This window comes from Barbus barbus, assembly GCF_936440315.1.
Source record: "Barbus barbus genome assembly, chromosome: 28".
Lineage (NCBI taxonomy): Eukaryota > Metazoa > Chordata > Actinopteri > Cypriniformes > Cyprinidae > Barbus > Barbus barbus.
Window position 1 is genome coordinate 30,027,501 of NC_136756.1, and position 15,969 is coordinate 30,043,469.

A 15,969-nucleotide genomic window follows, 5' to 3' on the forward strand; every position below is an offset into this window, starting at 1 on the left:
TCATTCAGCTTTCATAACATTCCAAACACTGTTTAAAATATAAAATAAACAAGCCAAGTCAAGTCCGTTTTATTTATAAGGCCATTTATACAATACAGATGTTTCAAAGCAGATTCACATTACAGGAAAACAGTGTTGGTTGATTTTGTTCGATTAACAGATTTATATGTTTGTTGATTTTATTCAATTAAATTATTTAAATGTCGGTTGATTTTGTTTGATTAACAAATATAAAAGTCGGTCGATTTTGTTCAATTAACAAATATAAATGTCGGTTGATTTTGTTCGATTAACAAATATAAAAGTCGGTCGATTTTGTTCAATTAACAAATATAAATGTCGGTTGATTTTATTTGATTAACAAATATAAATTTTGTTTGATTTTGTTCGATTAACAGATATAAATTTTGTTTGATTTTGTTCAATTAACAGATATAAATGTCGGTTGAATTTGTTCAATTAACAAATATAAAAGTCGGTCGATTTTGTTCAATTAACAAATATAAAAGTCGGTCGATTTTGTTCAATTAACAAATATAAAAGTCGGTCGATTTTGTTCAATTAACAAATATAAATGTCGGTTGATTTTGTTCAATTAACAAATATAAATGTCGGTTGATTTTGTTCGATTAACAGATATAAATTTTGTTTGATTTTGTTCAATTAACAAATATAAATGTCGGTTGATTTTGTTCAATTAACAAATATAAAAGTCGGTCGATTTTGTTCAATTAACAAATATAAATGTCGGTTGATTTTATTTGATTAACAAATATAAATTTTGTTTGATTTTGTTCAATTAACAAATATAAATGTCGGTTGATTTTGTTCAATTAACAAATATAAATTTTGTTTGATTTTGTTCAATTAACAAATATAAATTTTGTTTGATTTTGTTCAATTAACAGATATAAATTTTGTTTGATTTTGTTCAATTAACAAATATAAATGTCGGTTGATTTTGTTCAATTAACAAATATAAATGTCGGTTGATTTTGTTCAATTAACAAATATAAAAGTCGGTCTATTTTGTTCAATTAACAAATATAAAAGTCGGTCGATTTTGTTCAATTAACAAATATAAATGTCGGTTGATTTTATTTGATTAACAAATATAAATTTTGTTTGATTTTGTTCAATTAACAGATATAAATTTTGTTTGATTTTGTTCAATTAACAAATATAAATGTCGGTTGATTTTGTTCAATTAACAAATATAAAAGTCGGTCGATTTTGTTCGATTAACAGATATAAATTTTGTTTGATTTTGTTCAATTAACAGATATAAATGTCGGTTGATTTTGTTCAATTAACAAATATAAAAGTCGGTTGATTTTGTTCAATTAACAAATATAAATGTCGGTTGATTTTGTTCAATTAACAAATATAAAAGTCGGTCGATTTTGTTCGATTAACAGATATAAATTTTGTTTGATTTTGTTCAATTAACAGATATAAATGTCGGTTGATTTTGTTCAATTAACAAATATAAAAGTCGGTTGATTTTGTTCAATTAACAAATATAAAAGTCGGTCGATTTTGTTCGATTAACAGATATAAATTTTGTTTGATTTTGTTCAATTAACAGATATAAATGTCGGTTGATTTTGTTCAATTAACAAATATAAAAGTCGGTTGATTTTGTTCAATTAACAAATATAAAAGTCGGTCGATTTTGTTCGATTAACAGATATAAATTTTGTTTGATTTTGTTCAATTAACAGATATAAAAGTCGGTTGATTTTGTTCAATTAACAAATATAAAAGTCGGTCGATTTTGTTCAATTAACAAATATAAAAGTCGGTCGATTTTGTTCAATTAACAGATATAAATTTTGTTTGATTTTGTTCAATTAACAGATATAAATGTCGGTCAATTTTGTTTGATTAACAGATATAAATGTCTGTCGATTTCGTTCGATTAACAAATTTAAATATTATTCGGTTTCATTCTAGTGAGAGATTTAAAAAACGAATAATGAAACAAATTGCATTTCTGCTGTAAAGTAACTATATAGAACGTATTAGTGTCCTTCAGCTCAAACACAGTAAGTGATTTATATCTCAGTATAAGTTCATATTTCATCATTGTCGTTGAATAATTGACAGTTCTGTTCCTCATGACTTGATATTGCGTTGTTTGTATTTGTGCAGATGATTGTTGATCTGCTGGTGGAAGATGATTTGTCCCAGCTGACTGTGAGACGCCTGGTTCAGTGCTTTGTCCTGCAAACACAGTTTAAATATCTCGCTGGATAAATGTGCGTGACAGATGGTTGGATGCCACACGTGAAACAGGCCACGTGACGGAGCGCGAACCACCATCAGACCGCTGTGGAGGAACTTCCTGTAGAGATGAACATCTTCTGTAGCTCTGCCTTTCACAGACACATCAAATCCACCTTAGAGGAAACAGAAGATCAAACACGCAAAACTCAACCACACGGCAGAATCCCACTGTGTTACCTGTGTTGATGAAGTCTGATCTGTACTGGCACGTTGTCCCAAAGTCAAAATCCTTCCAGAAGCCAAAATCTTTCCTGATCAACTGCCAATGAAAAGCACATTTTTCCAAGACTTAAGAAATGACATCATACAGCTTTCAGAATCATATATTTGTGAAGTTATATAACAACCAACACAGAATGAAGGAGATCTTACCAACTGATCTTCAGCAGAAGGGATGTGCTGACCATAGATGACCTCTGGATTATACAGGCTGAACATCACTGGATAAAACACCTTTTTACCTGTGAGGACACATGCACACAAAGTCTGAAGAGTTCAATAGCGCCCTCTTAGGCTGGAAATAACACTCGAATCATGTGCTGCATAATACATTTGTACATTTACGATCAGAAACTGCTTGTAAATTTACAATGAAGTACTTACAATTAAGTACTTTGAAACATTGAATTAAACACAAAATTCTGAAGCAGAAAGACTGAGATGGTATTTTCTTGTAAAACATAAAAAAAACAAAGAAATAAATATATATACAGTGGTGTGAAAAAGTGTTGGCCCCCTTTCTGATTTTTTATTTTCAAACAAATTTAAATATTAATCAGAGATAACACAAGAAAATACAACATGCAGTTTTTAAATGAAGTTTTTTATTATGAAGGGAAAACAAAATCCAAACCCACATGGCATTGTGTGAAAAAGTGCTTGCCCCCTAAACCTAATAACTGGTTGGACCACCCTTAGCAGCAACAACTGCAATCAAGCGTTTGTGATAACTTGCAATGAGTCAGTTACAGCGCTGTGGAGGAATTGTGGTCCACTGATCTTGGCAGAATTGTTGTAATTCAGCCACATTGGAGGGTTTTTGAGCATAAACCGCCTTTTTAAGGTCATGGCACAGCATCTCAATAGAATTCAGGTCAGGACTTTGACTAGGACACTCCAAAGTCTTCATTTTGTTTTTCTTCAGCCATTCAGAGGTGGATTTGCTGGTGTGTTTTGGATCATTGTCCTGCTGCAGAACCCAAGTTCTCTTCAGCTTGAGGTCAGGAACAGATGGCCGGACATTGTCCTTCAGGATGTTTTGGCAGACAGCTGAATTCATGTTTCCATTTATCACAGCAAGTCTTCCAGGTCCTGAAGCAGCAAAACAGCCCCAGACCGTCACACTACCACCACCATATTTTACTGTTGCTATGATGTTCTTTTTCTGAAATGCTGTGTTACTTTTACTCCAGATGTAATGGGACACACACCTTCCAAAAAGTTAAACTTTTGTCTCGTCAGTCCACAGAGTATTTTCCCAAAAGTCTTGGGGATCATCAAGATGTTTTCTGGCAAAACTGAGACGAGGCTTTATGTTCTTTTTGCTCAGCAGCGGTTTTCGTCTTGGAACTCTGGCATGCAGGCCATTTTTGCCCAGTCTCTTTCTTATGGTGGAGTCATGAACACTGACCTTAACTGAGGCAAGTGAGGCCTGCAGTTCTTTAGATGTTGTTGTGGGGTCTTTTGTGACCTCTTGGATGAGTCGTCGCTGTGCTCTTGGGGTAATTTTGGTCGGCCGGCCACTCCTGGGAAGGTTCACCACTGTTCCATGTTTTCTCCATTTGCAAACACTTTTTCACACAGGGCCATGTGGGTTTGGATTTTGTTTTCCCTTCATAAAAAAATCCTTCATTTAAAAACTGCATGTTGTGTTTACTTGTGTTATCTTTGATTAATATTTAAATTTGTTTGATGACCTGAAACATTAAAGTGTGACAAACATGCAATAAAATAAAAAATCAGGAAGGGGGCCAACACTTTTTCACACCACTGTATATTATATATTTTTTCTAGTGTACTTAACCCTAGCTGCCTTCTTTCAGGGAAGAGAACAACATTTTAGTTTGCATTTTTTCCCCCCACAAATTAGAAAGACTTTGAAAAGCTGATGTAAATAAAAAAGAAAATTCATATTATTGATTGTATCGTTATTGTTTACTCTCGTTTAAAACAAAACTGGCTATTGTGTAAATCCCTTAATTACTTTTTTTAGACTTCTCAGCTATGACAACTGATCATAGTTTGCTCAAATGTTGGTCGCATTGGGTCAAGGTCAGATTGATTTCCATGATTCCTCCCATTGATTTGCATGCAATTAACAAAAATCAACTTTCTGAACTGCAGAAAGCCTTTATTGTAGCCTCTCAAAGACTAAACTATGAAATACATACGATCTTTTGAAATTTAAGAATCAAAGTTTACTTGAAATTAAAAACTTGTCTTTTGATTCTTTCGGACAGAATTCGTTGTTTCTTTATCTATTTGAGTTTCACAGTCAAAAACTTTCAGCACTGAAAAGAAATATGAGAAACTCATTTGACCCTGTTTGAGAAACCAACATTATTATTACTATTTACACCAGCTACAAATAAGTAAGTACTATACACTAGTGCAAAAAATGTTATTTACTTATCCTTAGTTGTATTTATTTGCAACAATGTTTTAAACAGAGTTAATAGTTTCTCATATCTTATTTTTTAGTCTCTGACAAGCTACAATAGATGTTTTGTGTTTTTAGATGAATCTTGATTTTTGGCGAAATGCATGGAAACTAATGTGGGTCAGGTTGACCTGCAACACAAAAGGCAATGCTTTTCAACACAACAGGGTTACTTTGAGAGCTCCGATGTGCATTTGAGGCACTGCCGCACTGATAAATGTGCTTGACACCATTATGAATACAATATTGATTGATCTGAATCCAAAGGATCACTCGTAACATCGTCATGTATCGCCCAGATCTGAAACCTGCTCTATCCTCCTGAGAACCAGAAAAAAAGCCTTGTGAATTTAGTATGTTTTCATGTCATTACATTGTTTAGTGCATAAGAAAAGAATGGAAAAATAACATTTTTGAAAAATTATATTTTATTAATATTGTATGCAACACCAGGACTATGTTTTTCTCAAAATAATAAAATGGCATGAATAAACATGAAAAGGCAAAAACAATGATACATTTTTAGGTTTCTGGATTTTTTTATACCAAACTTTGTTTAAGGATAATTCTCAACTATGCTATAAAATATATAGCAAAATTATTTGATATACCATTTTTCTTGATGCAGTATGTGTGTAAAAATGGGTTTTCCCATTAAACACAATGTTATCTTTACACTGTGTCTAATTTGCATATTAATGTGCTGTTGGGACAGCATGTTGAAAAAATAAGTTTAATAATGGGAGTAATAACTGGCCAGATATTCATAATAATATCCTATTATTTCATAGGAATATTGAAATATAATTTAATTCCCTATTCATTTGTTGTGTCTCCTAAAATGTGTAATAAACATGCTTTTAGTCCTGGTGTCCTCTACAGTGGACATATATCAAATATGTTTCATTTCATAACAGGAGGTAATATTTTGATTTGAAACCCCATAATATTTTTCTGAGATGTCGATTTATGTCTGTGAAGCTGCTTTGAATGATAATGAAAAGAGCTATACCAATACATTGGACTTATTCATTTTGAAAGAATTGTTGACAGATTTAGGTTTTCTCAGTTCTGTACCTGGTTCTGCGTTCATACGGCAGGAGTTCAGGAACTCTGCGTTAAACCGAATGTTCACATCACAGAACAACAGGAGGACGTTGCTTCGCTTCCAGGCTCGAGCGCCGACATCCAGGCCTCGTCTTCTGGAGAAGGCTTCGTTCAGACGGATCAGAGTCACGTTCCTGTACTTCATTCTCCTGCGGGACAGAGACTCATCTAGTGTTTCTTCATGATGACTCACTGTGTTGTGATGCAGCCCATACAGAAAATATAGTTTAAATATATGCTGTAAACTGTGAAACTCAATTAAATATATTTTTGAAATTGAAAATGTATTTAGTTTTAACTTTCATATACCAAAATGTATTTCAAAAAGTATGTCAGGGTCAAAAATACATTTCCAATTTTACAGTAGCCTACATTTATGATTAATTTATTATTTATTTTTATTCCAGTGTATTACATTGCTGACAACAAATAATGTTTTATATATATATATACATATATGTCTCTGTATTTTCTTGGATTGAAATATATGGAGGGCAACATATATTTTTTAAATGATTTGTTTTTTTATAATATTTTTTTAATATATTTTCAAAATATGCAAAAACAAAAATAGTCTAAAATATACTGGTAGAAAATAATTTTCATAAATATATTTTGAAACATATTTTAGCATAAAGTCCAATTTTTTGCTATATGGGACTAACAGATATTTTATCTTGATTATTATTATTATTATTTTTTTTTTCAGAAAACAAGACTTGAGACTGCTTCTGAAGTAAATACATCATGATTGTTTAGATATTTGTACTGGAAAACAAGATGTGTGAATGTATTTTTTTGGATTAAAATATATGGATATATTTATATTTTTATATTTTTAAAATACATCTTCAATGACCAAAAAAAGCATATTGGTAAAAAAAAATATATATTTTAAAACATAAACTGCATCTGCATTGGTCAGCGCGCGGCGGAGAGGAGCAGCGCTTTCAGTTAAACACAGATATTATGTATCTTCTCTAATTTTACATGCAAGTATAGCCGAAATCACAGCACAGCTATTGTCTTTATCTTATGTGTATTGGATTTCATCAGACATTGCTCGATTATCATTTTTGTGCAGATTAACATCTTGGAAGGGAGAGGTTATAGTCTTAATGGGTCGCGTTTCAGTCACTATTTCATATTCATTCCATTGTTTGACAACAGAAACAGTCAAATATATCAATAAAAACAGTTGAGAATTTAGCTGCATCAAAATACAGTATGTGAGCACAGAGAGGCAAACAAATCTAATAATAAATAATAAATGCACATTTTGCATGTTCAGAAGAAGAGTTGGCCTGTCCTGCAAAAATGTAAACAGGTTTATGGGAACCTGGTATTTATTTTTCATGTGTCTAATAGACATGCACAAGTTCTTTAAAAAACATCTATGGCCTCTTCATGCTCTGTTGACTACGGTTTCAATAATAATAAACATACATTTGCATAAAGCATCCATATTTGACCATGCACATGTTGATTAGAGTATTACAAACTTGAAAAGTATTAATTTAAGGTACATTTAGAACAAATAAAAATGTGTCAGTTGTGATTAATCACGAGTTAACTCATGACAATCATGCGATTAATCACGATTAAATATTTGCATTGATTGACAGCCCTAATAAATATATATATTAGGGCTGTCAATCGATTAAATATATATAATATATATATATATATATATATATATATAATTTTATGGTATATTTTGAATTACATTTTTTGCTGTATGGAAGTGAGATTTGTTTATTTTATTTTTTCGTATTTATTGCATTTCTTTTCTTTTCTCTACCTTGACATTCCATCCAGAATTCCTTTCACTTCATGCATCTTTTCTGACCCAAAAAGCACCACGGTGAGATGCGTCCGTCCATCCTGATGAATACAAGCGTCACTGAGACACAAGGAGAGGAGATGAAGCATCACATGACATGAAACTCACTGATGGTCAGAAGAGGTTGGGTTTTACCTGAAATGTTGCATGAACTGTCTGAATGCGTCCACTGTGTCGGCCAGCGGTATGATGATATTAATGAGGATCTGAGATGCGTCCATCAGTTCCTCCTTCACCTTCATCAGCGGCGCGAACGGACGGAAGAACACCAGCCTCCTGAAGTCTGGAGCACCGTTTTCTCTGAACGTCAGATCATATAACGTTCCTTTATCCCTCTCTGTGCGGAAGATTCCTGCCATTAAAGAGAAATTACATTTGAAGCAGCCTCTACTGTAAAACAAATCATCAACAAAAGACTGTATAAATGCTGCAACATGTTCATTTTTAAAATAGTTTGAATGTAATTTTACAGTAATATTAAATGTGCAGTTTTTGGAAGTGAAAAACAAGTCATCTTATAATGTACATTTGTCACTCACATTTGATGGTTTAATATTGTAACTTCGTTTTTTGTCATCTGTTCTGCTTTTGTGTTGTTAAATAAATGTTTATTGCAGTATTTTAATATGATGTGTTAATGATGGTGTTTTGTGTTTGTGTTTATGACACTGTGTGCATCTATATATTAATTAAATATACCTTTTTACTGTAAACTTAACTTCAATCTCTAAAATGTTGCTACACTGCAAAATATGATTTCCTTCCTCAGTATGTTTGTCTTGTTTTCCAGTGCAATTATCTTAAAACAAGATAAAATATCTCAGTTCCATACAGCAAAAACAATATTAAATAAAAATATATATTTAAAATATATGATAATATGATAATAATACAAGATAATATTTTTTTGCAGTGCAGATTTGTTTTTCAGGGTAATGAATCTTTAAATTGCATTTGACGCGGCCTTGAAGTAATCAGCTTGACCTTCATAGAAATGTTGAGGAGAGTAAATCCTGCTGAGCTGGGGTTCGTTCAGCAGATGCAGCGCTGCTTCTAATGCCTCGTTTAGCTCGTTCCTGCGGTCCTGACGAACCGGACTTTCCACCGGGAGCCTGGCTAGTCCGCTTTCCAGCTGATAGACCCGGCGGAGGGTGAAGGTCTCAAACGGCAGCACCGTAAACTCATTGGGCAGCTGTTCTCCGGTGAAGACCTCGGCCCGTCTGAGCTGCTTCTGCAGGAAATCCTCCAGCTCGGCCTGGTTGTGTTCCTCGAGCTCCACGGCGGATCTCTGCAGCTCTGCTCTCAGCTGTGAGATCCGTCTGGTGAGGTTTCTGCTGTGCTGGAGATAGCTCTGCTCATGCTGCTGCAGTAAAGCCTCGAATGCATCTTCCCCGGCTGGACGTCTGGAGCGGGTTTGGCTTGGAGACCTGCAGGCCTGACGATACAGGAGCAGAACGAAGCAGAAGAGCAGCGCAGAAATCACACGCTTTCCCAGAAACCATCGCCTCTGCATGACTGACTGACTGCTTTCTGACTAAACACACAGCTCTGGTCGAACAATGCTGATTTGTGCAACTAAAGACAGTGTTTTAGTAAAAATATGATGCGATTTCATCCAGAATTCAGTCTTTTCTTGATGTTGTCAACAATTCCAGCAAGAGTGCATCTGAAATCACAAAAACAAACAGGCGTCAATACACTGCAAACAATTAGCTTTGTCTTGTTTTCTAGTATATCTAAACATTCTTGAATCAAGATGCATTTACTTGACAAGTAAAATGATTTAAGATATTAAGTCTTGTTTTCTAAAAAAAAAAAAAAAAAAATTTGTTTTTGTAAATTTTTGCTTAAAAACGAGCAGAAATATCTGCCAATGGTGTAAGAAAAATAATCTTAATTCAAAGGCTAAACAAGATTATTTTTAGTGCCTCATTGGCAGATATTTTTGCTTGTTTTAAAGAAAAAAACAAACAAAATTTTAAGTAAGAGTAAGAGAATCATATTTTGTATTATATTTATATTATATTTTGCACGTTCAATGCACTAATAAACAAAAATTAAACCACTGAAAAATATAAAAGTCAAGACAAATACAATTGGCAGCAGAGTCATTTAACTAAAACTAAAAAGCATTTTTAATTTGTTACTTGAAACTAAGTAAATCTTACCTGAAATAAAATATTTAAAATTAAACTTATTTCAGCTAGTTGCCAAGGCAACATTTAGTTTGTTGAAGTAATAAATAACTAAAACTAAATAAACTAAGACTAAAAATTAATACAAATTTAATTAATCATTAATGAAAATCAATAATAAAAATAATAACTAATAAAAAAATACACAAACCACATTATTTTTAAATTATTAAATCTACTAAAATTAAAGTTAAACAAAAAATATTAACTTAATATTAATTAAAAAATATTATATCACTTAAATAACACTGATCTGGAACAATAACCATTTACTGAAATCAATTTTGTGTTAAAAACAGACAGATATGATCGTTTGTATGTGTGGCTATTCACATGTGAATTCATTATTTCCCTGTTTAACACTTTGTAAAGCTGCTTTGACACAATCTGCATTGTAAAAAGCACTATATAATAAATAATGCTGAAGGAGATGTGCAGGTTATACGAGTTATGTTCAGCAGATAACACCATATTTGCTCAATTAAATCCAATACTTCTTTCTTGCTATTTTTTGCTGCTGATTTCAAAAATAGTGTCTGCTTTGCTGGAGAGAGTCACACTTTCTCACTAAATATGTGATGCATTTTGTAGCATTTTTCCTGGTGAATTAGTTTTGTATTCTCTCTTAAACACCACAAACACATTCATGTCTTCATATGAGCCAGAATACAACTGTTCAATTCTCAGCCCATCTTCACATGCAGGACATTACTTGATGCTTGATCCTGATTTCAAGGACAGAAGACAATGCAAACATGATTCAGATGTTCCCTGCATCCAAACAGCACAAATTATGTGAAAAAAAGCTTATTTATCTACACTGAAAAAAAATATTCATTGAATTTAGCTAAAATAAATAGTTTGCAACCACTTACCTTAAAAAAAATATTATTTTTTTCAGTGTATAAACTTGAGTTTATGTAAAGTTCTGGAGTATTTTAACTTATTGTTCTACTCCTTTGCAGATTTGAAGTTCATGATAATACTTTTTGTCATGTGACTGCTTTCGTTAATTTGATATTACATCTGATTTATAATCTGAAAAATCGTCTTATTTTGTGAAAACTGTACAGGTAAATTAATATTTTTGAACTCAGCATCATCAAATAAAGTAATATTAGGCCTTTTTTTTTTTTTACAAATAAGCAGAATATTTTCCCAAGATGTACGGCTGTGTAAAGTGTGTCATATTATTTTGCACATTTTTCATGTGTCCAATAAACTGATTTGAAACATTTCAGATCATTATTTAATTTTTTTCACCTCCAGTTGGACAAAAACCCCTCTTATTTGAGATAAAATTGCTGCAAAAACCATCAAATTTATATATGATTGTAAAAACACTATTTTATGATGTTATATTCAATAATTAGCTACATGGTGCATTCCTGTTTTAAATGATTTGAACAGCATTTATTAAATCAAGCAAATGCCTACTCACTGTTGTTGATCAGTCACGCAGGTAATGTTCAGATTCAGCTCATAAATGCAAGCTGCACTGAAATGTTTACCCTGTCCAGCATGATTGCATATTACCGGCGGGGTCCTGAAGGGGCCCTCTGTGTGCAGCGGCTCCGCCGTGAGGCATCATGGGTAATGCAGAGAGCCGCTCAGTGAGCGCTCTGTTGGGCTCCATGCGACTCCTCCCATCAAAACCATGAAAGACAGGCTGTTCTACAGGAGCTAGAGTTCAGCGCCCGTATTCACAAAACATCTTCAGGCTAAAAGTAGCTCACTGATTCAGGAGAAAATCTTAAAAATAATAGGTGTGTCAGTCCTAAATTTAGTACTCCTACATTTTTGCTCTGAGTGTTTCACAAAGTGTTTAGCACTAAAACTAGCTCCTAAATCTGTGAAAGGTCAGGAGCAGAGAAGAGGAGTCCGAAGTCACAAACCATCCTAAAATAGCTGTTTCTGGAAATCTGCCTCGGAACGTAAACAGTTTAGAAATATTTGATGATAATATGCTTTTAAAAAGAGATCTCCTTTGGTTTTGGAGGTTATCCCAACTCTAAATGTTCCTTTGATTAGATCCTTGTTTTCATTAATCAGCTGGACAAGAAGTAACAGATGTTCTTGAGTCCAGTTTGCTTTTCTGTTACGTTTGCATGTCTTACTATCAGCCGTGATTATTCTACTCTGTTCATTAAAAGGCTGTTTATATGCATATTCACTAATTATGTGACCCTGGAGCACAAAAGCAGTCATAAGGGTCAGTTTTTTTAAATTGAGATTTATACATTTATACATAAATAATCTTTCCATTGATGTATGGTTTGTTATAAAAGGACAATATTTGTCTGAGATACAACTATTTGAAAATCTGGAATCTGAGGGAGCAAAAAAATCTAAATATTGAGAAAATCTCCTTTAAAGTTGTTCAAATGAAGTTCTTAGCAATGCTAATCAAAAATGAAGCACTTCCTATGTTAAAGATAAATGATTTTAATTAATACAGTGAGTCAGAAAGATCTCAGAAGAGAGAAAGGCACTTTTTACAACACAAGCAAACAGAGATGAAACTCTTGAACAGCAAACAACCAAAAAGACACTTGAACTGAACAAGAACTCACAGTATAAAAATATATCTTTGTGGCTAAGGACCGAAGCTCAAGAGTTTGGCATACAGCAGTTGAAGAGAGAAAACAAACCAGGCACATCACAATCTCAAACGGAATCAGAGATTTTTATTAATAAGACAAACTGACTGGAAACACAGATTTTGCTCCAGTGAAAATGCCGATGCATGATGACGACAAAGGTCTGAGTGGAAGCTCACGATCCAACCATGTCATAGACGTAGATGTGATAGTCATCTTCAAACTTGATGAAGTAAACGGAGGGTTTGGCCTGAACCTGCTGGATGATGGTGCCCATCCTCTGCGTGCCGTCCTTATTCTCACACTCCACCTGCTTCCCAACCAGCGTCTCGCTCACCTCACCCGACTCTCTGAGCTCCGCCGGATCATCTGATGGAGCAAAGCCTTTAATAATCAACAGTCCTGCACAATCAAAGATTTGAGTTGATTAAAAAGGGGAAAATGTTACAATTGCCCCATACTGACTCTTAAAAATAAAGGTTCCTGATCTGGGTTGGATTGAAGAATCATTTATATTTCTCCAAATCAGTGAATACTTATTTAAAGGAACATTTCTTCCCCTTCCACTCTTTTTTTTTTTTTTATTGCGTATTTGGTTACATGAAAAACCTTTAACATCCATGGAACCATAAAAGGGTCTTTTAAAATATTATTCATACTGAGAAAAAAATGGTTCTTTTAACAACTGTTCACTGAAAGGTTCTTCAGGGAACCAAAAATTGAATGGAGTCACTGCGAAAAACCCTTGTGTAACCTTTATTTTTACGAGTGTAGAGTCATTAGACTGATTCAAATTGTGAGTTTGGGACTGTCTGTGAGTCTTTGATTGATTCATGACAAGGGAATCATTTAGAGAGTCATTTGTTCATGATTCAGACACCACTGTTCACACTGTAGTCATTAGACTGATTCAAATTGTCAGTTTAAGACTCTTTGTGAATCTTTCTGACTGATTCATTACAGTGAATCATTTAGAGAGTCATTTGTTCACGAATCAGGCTCCACTGCTCACACTATTAGAATGATTCATTTTATATGTTTGACACTGTTTGTGAATCTTTCTGACTGATTCATTACAGTGAATCATTTAGAGAGTCATTTGTTCACGAGTCAGACTCCACTGTTCACACTATTAGAATGATTCATTTTATATGTTTGACACTGTTTGTGAATCTTTCTGACTGATTCATTACAGTGAATCATTTAGAGAGTCATTTGTTCACGAGTCAGACTCCACTGTTCACACTGTAAAGAACCTTTCAGTGATCCTTTCTTAAAAGAACCATTTTTTCTTAGTGTGAAGAACATTTTAGTAATCTGAAGAACCTTTTTGCACTATAAAGAACCATGGATGTTAAAGTTTCTTCACTGAGGCATCGATGCCAGTAAAGAAGCTTTAGTTTCTTTCTTAGACTCACTCACCAGGATCCGGAAGTATCCGAAGGTCCCCGTCTTTATAATCCTGCATCAGCTGGTACATGTACAGCATTGGATCTTTCTCATACGTTATGAAGAACCACGCAGGCATGCTGGGAGCCCTGGAGAGCACCAAACCCCTCCACTCATCCTTGGAGCCATCATCCGTCTCAAACAGGTGACTCACCGGCCTTCCCAGCAGCTGATCCGCCAGACGAGTGTCACTGACCCGAAACGAGGCGATTTCCCCGGGGAAAATCTCCAGATTCTGAACCCTCTGATCTTTGAAGATCTCCAGGCCGTAAACGCAGTCCACTCCATCGTACTTGATGAGGTACAGAGACAAGTTGACAGACACTTGGACTAGCACCGTCCCCGTCCACCGAGACACCGGACTGCAGACATCTTCCTTCCATTTGTGTTGTATTCGACAGCCCACAATGCTTTCACTGAGAGACGCAGCAGGCCTGCAGAGATGCATGTGTTTGTGCCTGATAAACACACAACAGAGCATTACAATCATTTGCTCATTCTAGCCCGTTTACAAAAGATTATTCATCTACAAAAGAATCACAATTCTTCACAAGTACTCCCCATGTTATCATTAACTAACAAAAACATTCGTCACTAAAATAAAATAAGATACAAAAAACTAAACGAAAACTAAAATTATTGCCTTTAAAACTAGCTCAAATAAATAATAAAAATTTTGTTTTCATATACAGTATGTGACTCTGAAGCAGTCTTAAGTCGCTGGGCTATATTTGTAGCAATAGACAACAATACATTGTATGAGTCAAAATTATAAATTTCTCTTTTATGACAAAAATCATTAGGATATTAAGATCATGTTCCATGAAGATATTTTGTAAATTTCCTACCGTAAATATATCAAAATTAAATTTTTGATTAGTAATATGCATTGCTAAGAACTTCATTTGAACAACTTTAAAGGAGATTTTCTCAATATTTAGATTTTTTTGCTCCCTCAGATTCCAGATTTTCTAATATTGTCCGATCATAACAAACCATACATCAATGGAAAGATTATTTATTCAGTGTTAAATGACCCTTATGACTGGTTTTGTGCTCCAGGGTCACACATGTAAAGTGGAAATGAAGTGAACTACAGCAAAACAATGTAAACACACACACACACACACGAGAGACTCACTGTCCGGTGCTCATTGCAAACTTGTGTCTCGCTGCTTCACGCTGTTTTGGTTTTGATTCTGCACAATTACTGTAAAGTAATAATCAAACTAATTCAGCAAAAGTGAGCCTCGCGTTTCCTCTGCGCAGCGCGGGCACGAGCAGACTGGCGGGAGCGCGCCTCATTCAATAAAAACAAGCACACGTGGTATTTAACAGAAATCACGATTTCATGCGTTTGAAATTAGACGTTTTCTCAATAAATACAGAAAGGTAATGATTTAGATCGGTTGTATTTCATGTGCTCGAATCGAGTTTAAAATAGTTCGATTATCTTGATCAATTCGTTTGTAACCAAATGCTAAAGTATAGCGAGCAACTGAAATATGAACAGCTTTGTTCTAAACAACTGTCAATAATCATGAAATCGAGTCAGAATGAATTAATTTGTGTTTCTAAAAAAATAAAATAAATAAATAAATGTGTTTGTGAGTCAGCGGTAGCGCCGCCTGCAGGATTATCGCTGCTATTAACAACCACAACCTCGAAGATTCGTTCAAATAAATGATCCTATACATTCAGAGAATCTGACATTCGCTGTTGTTGTTGTTGTTTTCAGTTATGAATTGTATCTCACTTTCCACATCCAAACGTGACCGAGGGCTGAATATTTGCAAATATTTTCAAACATACGATTTTTTTGTCAAC

General features: G+C 33.9%; 2 protein-coding genes across 2 annotated transcripts; both read right to left on the reverse strand.

Annotated features, from left to right (window-relative positions):
- Positions 1-53: 53 nt before the first annotated feature.
- Positions 54-11,593, reverse strand: csgalnact1b (chondroitin sulfate N-acetylgalactosaminyltransferase 1b). Its single transcript, XM_079382572.1, has 8 exons — positions 11,535-11,593; positions 8,883-9,564; positions 8,034-8,250; positions 7,857-7,958; positions 6,026-6,204; positions 2,662-2,750; positions 2,467-2,548; positions 54-2,402 (listed from the first exon to the last, which is right to left on the reverse strand). Exons 2-8 carry the CDS (start codon positions 9,409-9,411, stop codon positions 2,119-2,121), a joined length of 1,482 nt encoding a protein of 493 aa, XP_079238698.1. The 5' UTR covers positions 9,412-9,564; positions 11,535-11,593; the 3' UTR covers positions 54-2,118.
- A 926-nt stretch (positions 11,594-12,519) lies between these two features.
- On the reverse strand, positions 12,520-15,969 carry LOC306848747 (spindlin-Z-like). The gene is made up of 3 exons (XM_079383489.1): positions 15,284-15,969; positions 14,116-14,600; positions 12,520-13,062 (listed from the first exon to the last, which is right to left on the reverse strand). Exons 1-3 carry the CDS (start codon positions 15,295-15,297, stop codon positions 12,869-12,871), a joined length of 693 nt encoding a protein of 230 aa, XP_079239615.1. The 5' UTR covers positions 15,298-15,969; the 3' UTR covers positions 12,520-12,868.